The 14,934-nt window shown below is 42.9% G+C and overlaps 1 protein-coding gene across 2 annotated transcripts in view; it reads right to left on the reverse strand.

The window, feature by feature from the left end:
- hdgfl2 (HDGF like 2) overlaps window positions 1-10,372 on the reverse strand; it is a 104,360-nt gene extending 93,988 nt beyond the window's left edge. Inside the window, exon 1 of one of the 2 annotated variants that reach the window (XM_068016541.1) lies at window positions 10,158-10,372. In XM_068016541.1, the coding sequence (XP_067872642.1) occupies window positions 10,158-10,229 (72 nt within the window). In that variant the 5' untranslated portion in view covers window positions 10,230-10,372. The remainder of the gene's footprint in view (window positions 1-10,157) is intronic. The other variant, XM_068016539.1, reaches the window with a different exon arrangement.
- Window positions 10,373-14,934: the final 4,562 nt, after the last annotated feature.

Below are 14,934 nucleotides of genomic sequence, written 5' to 3' on the forward strand. Positions count from 1 at the left end.
CCTCTGTAGGGTATGGTAATGTAGTGGTATTGTTATTGGATAGGAATCTAGAGGCCTGGACTGAGAAGCCATACAAACACAAGTTCAAATCCAACCAAGGCAGTTTCAAAATGATTCAGAGTCATAGAGTCACTTACAGCACAGAAGGAAGCCACTTAGTCCGTCGAGTCCATGCCAGCTCTCCACGGAGCTGTGCAGTCAGTCCCACTCCCCAGCTCAATCCCCGTGCCCTGCAAGTCTATTTCTCTCAGGTGGTCATCCAACTTCCTCTTGAAGTCATTGATTACCTCTGCTTCCACCACCCTTGTAGGCAGTGAGTTCCAGGTCATTACCACCCCTGCATAAAAAAGTGTTTCTTCATATTCCCCCTGCATCTTTTGCCTAAAACTTTCAAACTGTGTCCCCTAGTCCTTGTACGATTTGTTAATGGGAACAGTTGTTCCTTGTCTAACTTAAACGCCCGTGCCCAAGAATTTGCCATCGACACCCACTTTCTGAGCATGAATTGAGAAAAGCTTTTAATTTTAAAACTCTATTAGATGCTCCGCAGTTACTTCTAGTGAATCTTACCCTTGCATTTTCAATGGCTCTAATATTCTTCTCATAATGAAGTACCCAGAACTCTATGTTGCTTGTGCCTCTTTCTAAAAACTAAGAATTTTCTGTCACTTACAACTACAATAATGGACCACACTGTTGACTGGGAAAAGGTAACTTGATCAAATTATCTTTGATACTTTTACTGGCTTGGAAGCTATGTCGATGATATTCCATTATTCTGCAGCTAGACAAGGCTCTCACCATACAATATCCACTAAAACAGGCCTTTCAATGTCATTGCTACCACAGAGCTCATCACTATATCATGCCTCCTACTTCAGTACAAATCAGTCAAGTGATAAATGCATTACGAACTTTAAAAGGTTCTTGTAAAACCTATAATCAGTAAACTTTACATCAAAAATACAGAATGCTTGATGTAAAAGTAGTATATTTGCTAATTCAATTCATGAAATAGCTGCTACAGGCGCATTTAGAAAATGTACGTTACAAGAAAAACAGAAGATGTATGAATGCACTGCCAAAGTGACAGTGGATAGAATTGATAGCCATAACTTAGTACATCAAGTGTTCCTAATCTTCTTGAGAAGGAAAAGTAAAGTCAGTGGGAGAATTCTCCTGCTCCACTCCACTCTGGCTGACAGGCTCAACAAAGCTTTGAGACATGGCACCCGGGAGTTTGTTATATTTCACTCTTTTTAGTGAGGCAAAAATACAAATAAAGAGCATACACACATAGCTATGCTTAGTAGCACAATATAACTCATATTGCACATCTCTATCAAGTATAGAATCTCATGTGAATAGATGTGTGATTTATTGTACTGAAGTAGAAAACACAAGTAGAGAGTGAAACGTTTACCAAGTGTCTTTAACACATTAAAATATTTACAAATCTATCACCTCTAAAACTTCAATATTGCATTACATAGAAGCTTTAGCACACAAACAGACCTTACAACCCAACTGATTCACACTGGCGTTTACGCTACACACCAGCCTCCTGACTTCATCTAACCCTATCAACATATCCTTCTATTCCATTCTCACTCATGTGTTTATCCCCTTAAATGCATCTATGCTATTCGCCTCAATTACTCCTTGTAGTAGCATGCTCAGCAATCAACCCACTCTGGGTAAAGAGTTCTCTCCTGAATACCCTATTGGATTTATTGGTGACTATTTTATATCTATGGTCCCTGGTTTTGGTCTCCCCCACAAGTGGAGACATCTTCTCTGCACCTATCAATCTATCAAAGCCTTTCATAATCTTGAAGACCTCGATCAGGTCACCCCTCAACATTCTCTTTTCCAGAGAAAATAGCCTCAGCCCTGCTCAATCTTTTCTGATGGAATAACTTTGTAGTTCTGGTATCATCCTTATAAACCCTTTTTTGCCCCTTCTTCAGTCCCTTTATATCCTAGTTAGGACAAAGAGGCAAGAACTGTGCACAGTACACAGAGTATTAAAAATAACACCCCACTAAAATGCTTGTTATATCCACAGATCCATGTATAGTATAATTCTGGATATCTGACATGAGCATTATCACCAGACAGTGAGAGAGGAAAAAATTATACTTGAGCCCATGTGCTCTTCTATGATAATGGGGTGCTTTGTCATTTCTATACTACATAAAATGCTCTCTCCAGATTTCGTGTAAATTCCTGTAATACTTTTACGTGTTTTTCAAACACTCAGTATTATGCTTTAATGAAATCCCAGTGACCAATGCCTGGCCTATCATTACAGAGAAGACATCAAAAAGGCCCAGAATTCACTACAATGGTGATTTTGGTAACAAATGTCATAAGTTAGACTGTTGTACTCCCCAATCCTTCAGTGAATTTACACAATTTACTGGTAAAATAATAAGAATATGCCATAGCAAGCAAAGTAGTGAATCGGTAGTTGAGCAGCCAACAGCCAAACTAAGAACATATTGCAATGATGCTACTCAACAAAAATTTGTATTTATATAGCACCTTTAACATAATAAAACATCCCAAGGCACAGCAGCATTATCAAACAAAATATGACACCAAGCTACACAAGGGCAGATGACCAAAAACTTGGACAAAGAGATAGGCTTTGAGGAATGTATTAAAAGGAGGGAAGGGAGGTAGAGAAGCAAAGAGGTTTAAGGAGGGAAATTTAGAGCTTAGAGCCTAGGCAGCCGAATGTATGACTGCCAGTGGTGGAGCGATTAAAATCAGGGAGGCGCAAGAGGCCAGAATTGGAGGAGCGCAGATATCTCAGAGGGTTGTAAGGCTGAAGAAGGTTATAGACATAGGGAAGGGTGAGGCCATGGGGGGTGGGGGGGTGGGGGATTTGAAAATAAGGATGAAAATTTTAAAATCAGAATGTTGCTGAACTGGAAGCCAAATGTAGATTAGTGACAAATGAAAAGGGACTTGTGCAAGTTAGGATATGGACAACAATGTTTTGGATGAGCTCAAGTTTACGGAGATTGTAAGATGGGAAGTCGGCCAGGTATGCATTGTAATAGTCAAGTATAGAGGAACAAACGCATGGATGAGAGTTTCAGCAGCAGATGTGCTGAGGCAAGGCTGAAGTCCGGCGATGTTAGAGGTGGAAGTTGGCAGTCTGGGTAATGGAGCAGATAGGTGGTGGGAAGCTCAGGTTGAGCTAAAGGAACACATCAAGGCCCAGAAGTGTTCAACCTTCAAACAGCTATTTTGAATAGGCAGGCAGAAACAAGCACAAATTCAAATGAGAGCGCACTGTCTTGCCTTAAGGACTTTTTTTTATATCTGTCTGGTGAGTTCAGTGAATGGTGCAACAGCCCCCACTTCCCACTGAGAACGTATGAATAAACTTGAAGCTTTTTGTCCTCAATTTCTCAGTCTGTAATCCCTGTACTATTTCTGCCTTGCTCCTTGGATTGTCAGATGGTGCAAATGGGCACATTGTGATCAGCAACGTTCCCATTCATAATGCACAGCATTAACAATCTACATTACATTTTTTAAATAAAGTCCTATATTGATGGTAGCTTAACTCTAAGAATGGGAAACCTGCTCCCACATATATCTTTGTACCAGTCATCCTAAATATTGCTGTCACTGCACCACAGAATAAAGTAGTAAACATTTAATTAGGGAAACACAATTATTTAATTTATACAGTATATGAAGATTCCCATGATTGTACCAAAGATACTGAGCCCACCCGCTTCATTCTGCAATGGTCTAAGTGGCTGTAGTGGTCATAGTGATGTTAATTCAGCAAGCTCGATCTCCCCGTTGATCTTAATGAGGGTCGGGTCTCTGATAATTAGCTGTTCAACTTTTTCGGCGAGGAAGTAGCACAACAGTACTAAGAAATTCTGACATGGCAAACATAATGGCATAAAGCATTTGTGCCATAATTTCCTAGGATTTCTACACTGTAATAATGGTGTACGCTGTTTATGACACAGGTTTTCAGCAAATAAGTGTTCTTAATTTCCAATAAGATCCAGATCTACACAATCCTGGTATTGACTCCCATTGATCATTCAGAAATAGAAAACAAAAATCTCAATCTTTCAGTTTGAGCATCATGTAATATATTGTGGAGATGACATTAACAATCATTATCAGCAAAAACAAAAACAAGAAATGCTGGATTCACTCAGCAGGTCTGGCAGCATCTGTGGAAAGAGAAGCAGAGTTAACGTTTCGGGTCAGTGACCCTTCTTCGGAACTGACAAATATTAGAAAAGTCACAGATTATAAACAAGTGAGGTGGGGGTTGGGCAAGAGATAACAAAGGAGAAGGTGCAGATTGGACCAGGCCACATAGCTGACCAAAAGGTCACGGAGCAAAGGCAAACAATATGTTAATGGTGTGTTGAAAGACAAAGCATTAGTACAGATTAGGTGTGAATATACTGAATATTGAACATCAGCAAGTGCAAACCTGAAGAAAAACAGGTTGTTTTTCTTCAGGTTTGCACTTGCTGATGTTCAATATTCAGTATATTCACACCTAATCTGTACTAATGCTTTGTCTTTCAACACACCATTAACATATTGTTTGCCTTTGCTCCGTGACCTTTTGGTCAGCTATGTGGCCTGGTCCAATCTGCACCTTCTCCTTTGTTATCTCTTGCCCAACCCCCACCTCACTTGTTTATAATCTGTGACTTTTCTAATATTTGTCAGTTCCGAAGAAGGGTCACTGACCCGAAACGTTAACTCTGCTTCTCTTTCCACAGATGCTGCCAGACCTGCTGAGTGAATTCAGCATTTCTTGTTTTTGTTTCAGATTTCCAGCATCCGCAGTATTTTGCTTTTATCAGCAAAAACACTGGTTCAGATTTTTAAAAACCTCACAAAAGTGTACTTTATTTTTAAAATATACGCTGGTGTATTGGTTTGAATTATTCCAATCAACCCTCAGAATTATGACTCTATGAGAATTAAATAAGTATAAAAGAATCTACAAAACCAAAATCTCCTTAAAAAGGTTAATCATCACTCCTTGTTATCACTATGTTTTAAACTACTGGATTATCCCAGTGAGGGTGCATTCAGGATAATCTTTTTTCCACTCTGCACATATTCTGAAAATTAATAATTGCAAGTCTGCCAGGAATCACTTTTCAAAGCATCCAAGTGGGTTGCACCAAAAAATGAACAGTACTCCAGCTTCCAAATGACAGCATAAAACAGAACATTAATGAAAATATAGTAGAATACATTTTTGGTACAGCATTTGGTCTTTCTTAAAATTTCACATATAACAGAAAGAACTTGTGTCTTTACAGCAATTCATTTCTTAGGTGTCAGCTGTGACTCAGGCACTCTCATCCCCGAGGCAAAAAGCTGAGTTCAAATCCCACTCCAGATACTTCAGCACATAATTTAGACTTACACTTCCAGCACATTACTGAGGGAATGCTGCACTGTTAGACGTGCCGTCTTTTGGATGAGACGTTAAACCGACACCCTATCCACCCTCTCGGGTGAGTGTTAATGATCCCAATGCACTATTCAGAGAGCAGCAGGGAAGTTCTCCCTGGTGTCCTGATAAATATTTATTTCTCAAACCAACATTACTAAAACAGATAATCTGGGTATTATCACACTGCTGTTTGTTGGACCTTGCTGTGCGTGAATTGGCTACCGCATATCCTACATTACAATGACTACACTTCAGAGTATTTGATCAGTTGTAAGTCCTGAAGTTTTTTTTTCCCTATCATGTTCTTTGAATATCTCAAACTGCTTCACAGCAAATTAAAATAGTCACTTTTCTTTCATCTGCAGACACATCAGTGTTATGGGAAATGAAAGGACTTGTATTAATATATTTGCATTTCACATTCTCAGGATGTCCCACAGCACTTTACAAGCAACAACGCTTTTACACAAAGGATAGCAGTAATTTAAAACACTCTCCCTAAAAAGGGCTGTGGGTGCTAGGACAATTTGAGTTTGCACAATGGAGACAGACAAATTTTCATTCAGTAAAGATGTCAATGGATATGGAGCAAAGGCATGAAAACGAGTTGAGAGCAGATCAGCCATGATCCAGTTGCATGCTGAAGCAGGCCCAAGTAGTTGAATGGCCTACACCTCATCGTATGTTCCCGAGAACCATTTGGAAGTGTAGTCACTGTTGTAAGGTTGGAAATATGACAGCTAATTTGCTGACAGCAAAGCCCCAGAAACAGCAAAGAAATAAATGGATAGATCACTGGTGTTGGTTGAGATATAAAAATTGGCCAGAACACCAAAAGAACTCCTCTTCATATACTGCCATGGGATCTTGGTGTAACACCTCATCCAAAAGATGCAACTAGCAGTGCAACACTCTCTTGATACAGCATTGAAGTGCCAGCCTAGATTACACCAACAAATCTCTGGAGTGGGGCATGAACTCACAACATGAACTCAAGTCGAGGAATACTACCGCTGAGCCAAGACTAACACGTTATTGTTACATTTATAGTGTAAAGTTGTTCGAGCATGGAGTGGGCTTCGCCATCAGAAACTCCTTGCTCAGCATGATAGAGCCTCCCTCAAATGGCTTGGAACGCATACTGTCCATCCGACTGCTCACCACCTCTGGTCCAGTACACCTACTCAGCATCTATGCTCCAACACTCTGCTCCCCACCTGAAGCTAAAGACCAGTTCTACGAGGAACTCCATATCATTAGCAGCATCCCCAACACCGAACACCTGTTCCTGCTGGGGGACTTTAATGCCAGGGTTGGGGCCGACCATGACTCATGGCCCTCCTGCCTTGGGCGCTATGGCGTTGGAAGGATGAATGAGAACGGGCAGAGACTGCTTGAGTTGTGTACCTATCATAACCTCTGCATCACCAACTCGTTCTTTCACACTAAACCCGGTCACCAGGTTTCATGGAGGCACCCCAAGATCGCGTCGTTGGCACCAGCTAGACCTCATCGTCACAAGGCGAGCCTCTTTAAACAGTGTTCCATTCACACGCAGCTTCCACAGTGCAGACTGCGACACCGACCACTCCCTGGTGTGCAGCAAGGTTAGACTCAGACCAAAGAAGTTGCATCATTCCAAGCAGAAGGGCCACCCGCGCATCAACACGAGCAGAATTTCTCACCCACAGCTGTTACAAAAATTTCTAAATTCACTTGTAACAGCCCTTCAAAACACTCCCACAGGGGATGCTGAGACCAAGTGGGCCCACATCAGAGACGACATCTATGAGTCAGCTTTGACTACCTACAGCAAACGTGCGAAGAGAAATGCAGACTGGTTTCAATCTCATAATGAAGAGCTGGAACCTGTCAGAGCCGCTAAGCGCATTGCACTGTTGAACTACAAGAAAGCCCCCAGCGAGTTAACATCCGTAGCACTTAAAGCAGCCAGAAGCACTGCACAAAGAACAGCCAGGCGCTGCGCAAATGACTACTGGCAACACCTATGCAGTCATATTCAGCTGGCCTCAGACACCGGAAACATCAGAGGAATGTATGATGGCATTAAGAGAGCCCTTGGGCCAACCATCAAGAAGATCGCCCCCCTCAAATCTAAATCAGGGGACATAATCACTGACCAACGCAAACAAATGGACCGCTGGGTTGAACACTACCTAGAACTGTACTCCAGGGAGAATGTTGTCACTGAGACTGCCCTCAATGCAGCCCAGCCTCCACCAGTCATGGATGAGCTGGACATACAGCCAACAAAATCGTAACTCAGTGATGCCATTGATTCTGTAGCCAGCGGAAAAGCCCCTGGGAAGGACAGCATTACCCCTGAAATAATCAAGAGTGCCAAGCCTGCTATACTCTCAGCACTACGTGAACTGCTATGCCTGTGCTGGGACGAGGGAGCAGCACCTCAGGACATGCGCGACGCCAATATCATCACCCTCTATAAAAACAAAGGTGACTGCGGTGATTGCAACAACTACCGTGGAATCTCCCTGCTCAGCATAGTGGAGAAAGTCTTTGCTCGAGTCGCTCTAAACAGGCTCCAGAAGCTGGCCGAGCGCGTCTACCCTGAGGCACAGTGTGGCTTTCGTGCAGAGAGATCGACCGTCGACATGCTGTTCTCCCTTCGTCAGATACAGGAGAAATGCCGCGAACAACAGATGCCCCTCTACATTGCTTTCATTGATCTCACCAAAGCCTTTGACCTCGTCAGACTACTAGAAAAAATTGGATGTCCACCAAAGCTACGAAGTATCATCACCTCATTCCATGACAATATGAAAGGCACAATTCAACACGGTGGCACCTCCTCAGACCCCTTTCCTATCCTGAGTGGCGTGAAACAGGGCGGTGTTCTCACACCCACACTGTTTGGGATTTACTTCTCCCTGCTGCTTTCACATGCGTTCAAGTCTTCAGAAGAAGGAATTTTCCTCCACACAAGATCAGGGGGCAGGTTGTTCAACCTTGCCCGTCTAAGAGCGAAGTCCAAAGTACGGAAAGTCCTCATCAGGGAACTCCTCTTTGCTGACGATGCTGCTTTAACATCTCACACTGAAGAGTGCCTGCAGAGTCTCATCGACAGATTTGCGACTGCCTGCAATGAATTTGGCCTAACCATCAGCCTCAAGAAGACGAACATCATGGGACAGGACATCAGAAATGCTCCATCCATCAATATTGGTGACCACGCTCTGGAAGTGGTTCAAGAGTTCACCTACCTAGGCTCAACTATCACCAGTAACCTGTCTCTAGATGCAGAAATCAACAAGCGCATGGGAAAGGCTTCCACTGCTATGCCCAGACTGGCCAAGAGTGTGTGGGAAAATGGCGCACTGACACGGAACACAAAAGTCCGAGTGTATCAAGCCTGTGTCCTCAGTACCTTGCTCTATGGCAGCGAGGCCTGGACAACGTACGTCAGCCAAGAGCGACATCTCAATTCATTCCATCTCCGCTGCCTCCGGAGAATACTTGGCATCAGGTGGCAGGACCATATCTCCAACACAGAAGTCCTCGAGGCAGCCAACATCCCCAGCTTGTACACACTACTGAGTCAGCGGCGCTTGAGATGGCTTGGCCATGTGAGCCGCATGGAAGATGGCAGGATCCCCAAAGACACATTGTACAGCGAGCTCGCCACTGGTATCAGACCCACCGGCCGTCCATGTCTCCACTTTAAAGATGTCTGCAAACGCGACATGAAGTCCTGTGACATTGATCACAAGTCGTGGGAGTCAGTTGCCAGCGTTCGCCAGAGCTACCGGGCAGCTATAAAGGTGGGGCTAAAGTGTGGCGAATCGAAGAGACTTAGCAGTTGGCAGGAAAAAAGACAAAAGCGCAAGGGGAGAGCCAACTGTGTAACAGCCCCGACAAACAAATTTTTCTGCAGCACCTGTGGAAGAGCCTGTCACTTGAGAATTGGCCTTTATAGCCACTCCAGGCGCTGCTCCACACACCACTGACCACCTCCAGGCGCTTACCCATTGTCTCTCGAGACAAGGAGGCCAAAGAAGTGTAAAATTGTTCGGTAATCACCCATAATATCAAATGAATGTGTTTGGTAGAATCCTGTTACAAATATTTTAAGAAATTTAAGCTGAACACTTTCTCCAGGTAACCTGTCAGGTAATGATGATGCATTGGCATGGGATAGGTTGAAGAAAGCTCGTGTAGGTAGCTCTCGGCGCGCTGCATGCTGGGAAATGTAGTCCAACAGGTCCAGCATCTGTGCTGCGTCACGTGAGCCCGGCCAGACAGGACTACAGCTCCCACAATGCATCGCAAACAGCAGGCATGCGTATTTTCACTCGTACGTCCAGAAAAATTCACAGTCCACATATCCGTTCCCCCAAACAAAAACTTTCGGCCACAAATCTCGCACCAATAAAGAAACTCAACATTACTATCTGCTTAAAAAATAAAGTTCTTAGGAAGAAAAAAGAACTCCAAAACATCACAGGCCTTTTGCCTTCAACAATAATCAACAGAAACAAAAGAATTAACCACAAGAGAAAAAAAGACAAAATGCAAAAAGGAGATGGGTTTCACACTGATTCCAGCGCCATATGTGGAATACAAAAAGTTCTGATTGTGCTTTTTTTTCTCTCCCTGTCAGACTCTCTCCCTCCCGCCAAAGCACATCAGACAGTGCGATACTCACCCGGGCCGGCCAGTGAGGGTAACCCTTCATCTTAGCGAAAACCAGGTCTCCCGCTTTGAAATTGTGAGGCATTTTCTGATCGATCTGGTCTGATTTAATCAATTTGTTTTTTTACAAAAAACAACGGACTCAAACGCTTCCTCAGCGCGATTGCCAGCGTTTCCAATAGTGTACAGCGCCCGAGGGGGGGAGGGTAAAACCTAACCTGCTGCCAGAAGTCCCGCCTCCTCCCTCCTCTGATTGGCCTCTGCTGTCCACGGTGCCATCATGACGATCTGTGATTCGAGGGTGCAGCTGCCATTCGCATGACGTCAGATAAGGGGGCTTGCCAGGTTAGTGTGATGCGGAGAAAGGGAAAGGATGGTTGGGTTGAAGGTGGTAAAATGAGCTGTGATCTCTGGGCTGATGCATGGATGCTATTTTACAAGATAATTACCCCCCTCTTCATTTCCCTTCTCTCTTCATATGCTGGTGCACTTAACCGAGCACTGGTAGCTGTCTGCTACTTTGTAAAAGGGGAAGTGTTGGGAGACCACCTGTCCATTTTTTTTTGGTAAGGGTGGTTGACTGATAATTTTGATAATCCAGAAAAAGTACAATTTTTGACCGTTGCATGCAGAGCATAACGGTTCTGAATTTGCACACGCGCGCTTAGATCCCCATGTACTCAGGATTTGCAAAATAAATGCTGTCTGATTTTGGACTGGGCAAACGTGGCAGCTCTACCTTTCCGAGTGGTCATTCTTCATGTGAGCCCAAATTGATGGTCTTAAAACCTTTCTGGGCGGAAGATCCTTTGCAAATATTGACACATTTCTGGGGAGCCCTTGTCCTAACTGCTGAAAGGCAGGAGCAGTTGTCAAAAAGACAACAGTACTATCATTTGAAAAATAAAACATTTATTATTACAACTAAAATAGCATACTAAGATGTCAGGAAAATTGAGCATTCAGAATTCTCGAGTGCTTGCAGTGCATGGTATTTCAGGATTGGTAGTCATCAATTGAAAGGTACTGAATGGGGCTTTAACATCCTGTCCTTGTAGCAAAGTACAGTGAGAACTGGGTACAATATGCCCACCTGGTTGCAAAGTTATAGTAAATTGTATTGCATGAATGCCATGACACTACTCGTCCCTAAATAGTGCAATGAGATCTTTAATTTTTTTCCAAAAATATACTTTATTCATTGTCATGCAGGCCCCCACCTGCCAAGAATGAGGCACATTAATTTTGCCACATGGACATTAAATTTCAAATTGTTGCTGGGAAGAAGAGAAGGCCTGTTACAAGGGGTTGCCGAGCCCCTGGCTGGAAAGACATTTTTGCATATTAATAGATAGTGTTTGTAGACAAAGGACCATTCCCTGACACACACAATACACAGAATTAAGACATGGTCAGACCAGTTAGTCACATGACTAACCCGCTTGGCATCCTGGGGTTTTCTGAATTGTACAGTTTTGAACTGAGAGCCGGCAGAAAGCTGTTTGCTCCTGGTTTGAAAAGACCTCCTCTCCTTTCTGCTCCCATCTCTTTCTCACGGAACTGAATCCACTGAAGACACATGAACCCCAAGAGAGAAAAGTCTCCTACAGTGAGCAAGGTGTAAGAGGAATATTGGGCCCCAACGAAAAGCAAGATCTACCGACAGTGAGCTCGAAGACCCGTAACAAAACCTCTTCAGATATTGTCTCAAACTTTTGCACTTTATTTTTTCTTCTGCTCTTTTCTGTCTCTATTTGCATGTATGTATCACATATGCATATTAGCATGGGTGCGTTACATCACTATACTTGCCATTTCAGGTTATATTTACAATACACATTTACATATCATGTCAAACATTGGTGCATAAAACCCAAGGGGTTTTACACGGTTTCTATCCCCTCGGTGTACTAAGGCAGGAGTGCCTTAGACAGTGGCTTTTCTCCATTTAGCCTTTGCAGCATCTGCCCCAAGCTTTAGTGCACCCTCAACACGTAGTCCTGGACATTGGAATGTGCCAGTCTGCAACACTTGGTCATCGACAGGTCTTTGCACTGGAAGACCAGCAAGTTCCGGGCAGACAAAAGAGTGTCTTTCACTGAGTTGATTGTCCTCCAGCAGCAGTTGATGTTTACCTCAATGTGAGTCCCTGGGAACACCCTGTAGAGCACCGAGTCTGGCTTTACGGAGCTGTTCGAGATGAACCTGGACAAAAACCACTGTATCTCTTTCTAGATCTGCTTTGAGAAGGGACATTTCAGAAGGAGGTGGCAATGGGATCTATAACACCCACCTGAACAGACAGACAAAAGCTGACTTCAAAATCTCATTTTAGGAATAGCATCCCCACCACTTCAGCACTGCACAAAAATGTTAACCTAGGTTGTGAGATTACATCCTGGAGAGTGTTTGAAATCATAACCTTCAGATGTAGAAATGAAGAATGCAATCAATTGATTACCTTTTCTAACAGTGCAAATTTCGTATTAGACATGCAATGTTAAACATGAAAAAGTTTAAATGGAGAAAATATCCTAGTCATGCTGTTCAGTTTATGCCAACATTTAGTTCCAGATGAAACAGACAATTTTTAGCTTTATCTACATCTTTGTTTCAACAGATAAAAACATTCTGTTTATTTCCTTCAATGGTTCAGCATGTCAACTGACAATTTATTTCATAACTTTATGATTTTTCCCCCCAACTTTGTCTTCTACTCACTCTCTCTCCTGAAGGTGCTGACTTACTGGGTTACAATTCCATCAACACAGTGCCTTCCGGTATCTAAGTAAAGATTCTTTTTGTGTGGTTCTGGATAGTGACTGTTGGGAGGATATTTTGACTGTAGACAGCAGCAGAGCCAAACTGCTCCTATCCTCATCCAACATTCACACAGGCACACTTTGCAGAAAGAGTTGATGGGTAGTGATGGAGTGGGAATGCTGATTGATTTTTCCACTTTGTAGTACGAGGGCACTCAGTCCAATTGAGGCATCCCTGTTACTACACCTGGCCAAAACCAGATCATCAAAAGACAACCACCACCTCTAATTATGACATTCTCAGCGAGGCAGCATTCTTATCTAAATATTGACCCTTAAAATGCACAGTAAAGCACCATTTTCTGAAACACTTGCTGGGTTTTGATGCCTTGATTAAGTAATTGGAACATGTTTTATCAGCACATCTGCTGATACTATAATACAATTTTGCCCAGTATTTCTGTGCTTTCAGGATATACTAGGATCAAATTCATGGGACCTCTCTCCTTGTTACGATTGTCTCTATTTGCACCTAGTTATGCCATCTGGTATACAAGAGAAATGATGGTTCTTTTCTGATGGGCTCACACCAATCGTTTCTCAATGATTTTATCAATGTATTATGTTAAATATTTGAAAAATGCCCCTCAGATTCATTTTTGCATTAAAACCAAGTTACCATCCCGAATGTTTTCATCAAAAATTCATTGACCTAAAACATTAAGTGTTTCTGTCTTCTCAGATGCTGTCTGACTTACTGAGTACTTCCAGCATTTTCTGTTTTAATTTCAGATTTCCAACATTCACAGTATTTTGCTGTTGTCTTTGAAGTATTCATCTAACTATTTCCTCTCCATCCCATATTATAGCAAAGATGACAAAGTTTGGTCAAAAATTATGCCAAAGTCCCTCTCACTCCACCAACTCTAATGTATCACTTTTAGTTACTGTTGCATCAGACTCCTTTCCTACTGTATGAAAATGTTTGAATTACGGTTACATAAAACCTCAATAACCTATCTTTTCTCTTTACAGATGCTGAGTGCTCTGCTGTGCACTTCTATCAATTTCCATCTGTGATTCAAACACAGCCTTTCAGTCATCCAGGCTACCACATAGCTAGATGCTGACTAACCTGTTGTGTGCCCACAGCATTTTCTGTTTTTATTTCCGGTCTTCAACGTTTGCTGTTTTTTGAAACTGTGTGCCTCTCCTCTGCTCCTTCCACTCTTACCTCCAACAATGAGCTTGGAGACCTCTTTGGCACAAAGGTTGAGACTATCCATTCATTTGCCTCTGTTGCTTTCCTCCAATTCTTGTCGACCAAGCCAAACCTTAGTCAGGCTCCCTCCTGCCCTAAGCCTGATCCTGAATCTTTCCTTCCTATCTACCCTTATGCCCTCTCTGAGCTAATCTTGTCAACAGACCCAGCTTCTTTTTCCTTGACTCCATTCCCACTTAACCACTGACCATCCAGCTTCCGTTTCTGGCTTCCATGCTAGCTGACATTGCAAATGGTTCTCTCTGTCTTCAGATACTGTCCTTCTCTTTTTCAAATCTGGTGTCACACCTCAATATCCCATCCTTGACCCCTCTGATCTTGCAAATTACATTCACATCTCTGAACTTCCTTTTCTGCCCAAAGTCCTTGAACATCTTGTCACCTCACAAATTGGTGTCCATCTTTCCCGCAATTACATGCTTAAATCTCTCCCATCAGTTTTCCATCCCTATCAGAGTGCTGCAAATTGCTGAAATGACCCTAATGAAAATGACAAATGACATTCTCTGTGACTCTGTTGCACTTTTGCTCCGCTTTCTCAATCTCTGTGCAGCGTTTGACGTTGTTAACCATAGCAGCTTCGTCCAACATTTTTCCATTGTCCAGCTCAGTGGAACTGCCCTCGTTGGCTCCACTCTTAACTTGTCTAATCATAGCTGGAGCATCTCCGGAGAGGCTGATCTTTCTGCTCCCATATCATTGTCTGTAAGGATCCATAATTGTCCCTATCCTCATTTACATGCTGC

This window comes from Heterodontus francisci, chromosome 36, assembly GCF_036365525.1.
Source record: "Heterodontus francisci isolate sHetFra1 chromosome 36, sHetFra1.hap1, whole genome shotgun sequence".
NCBI classification, from domain to species: Eukaryota; Metazoa; Chordata; class Chondrichthyes; order Heterodontiformes; family Heterodontidae; genus Heterodontus; species Heterodontus francisci.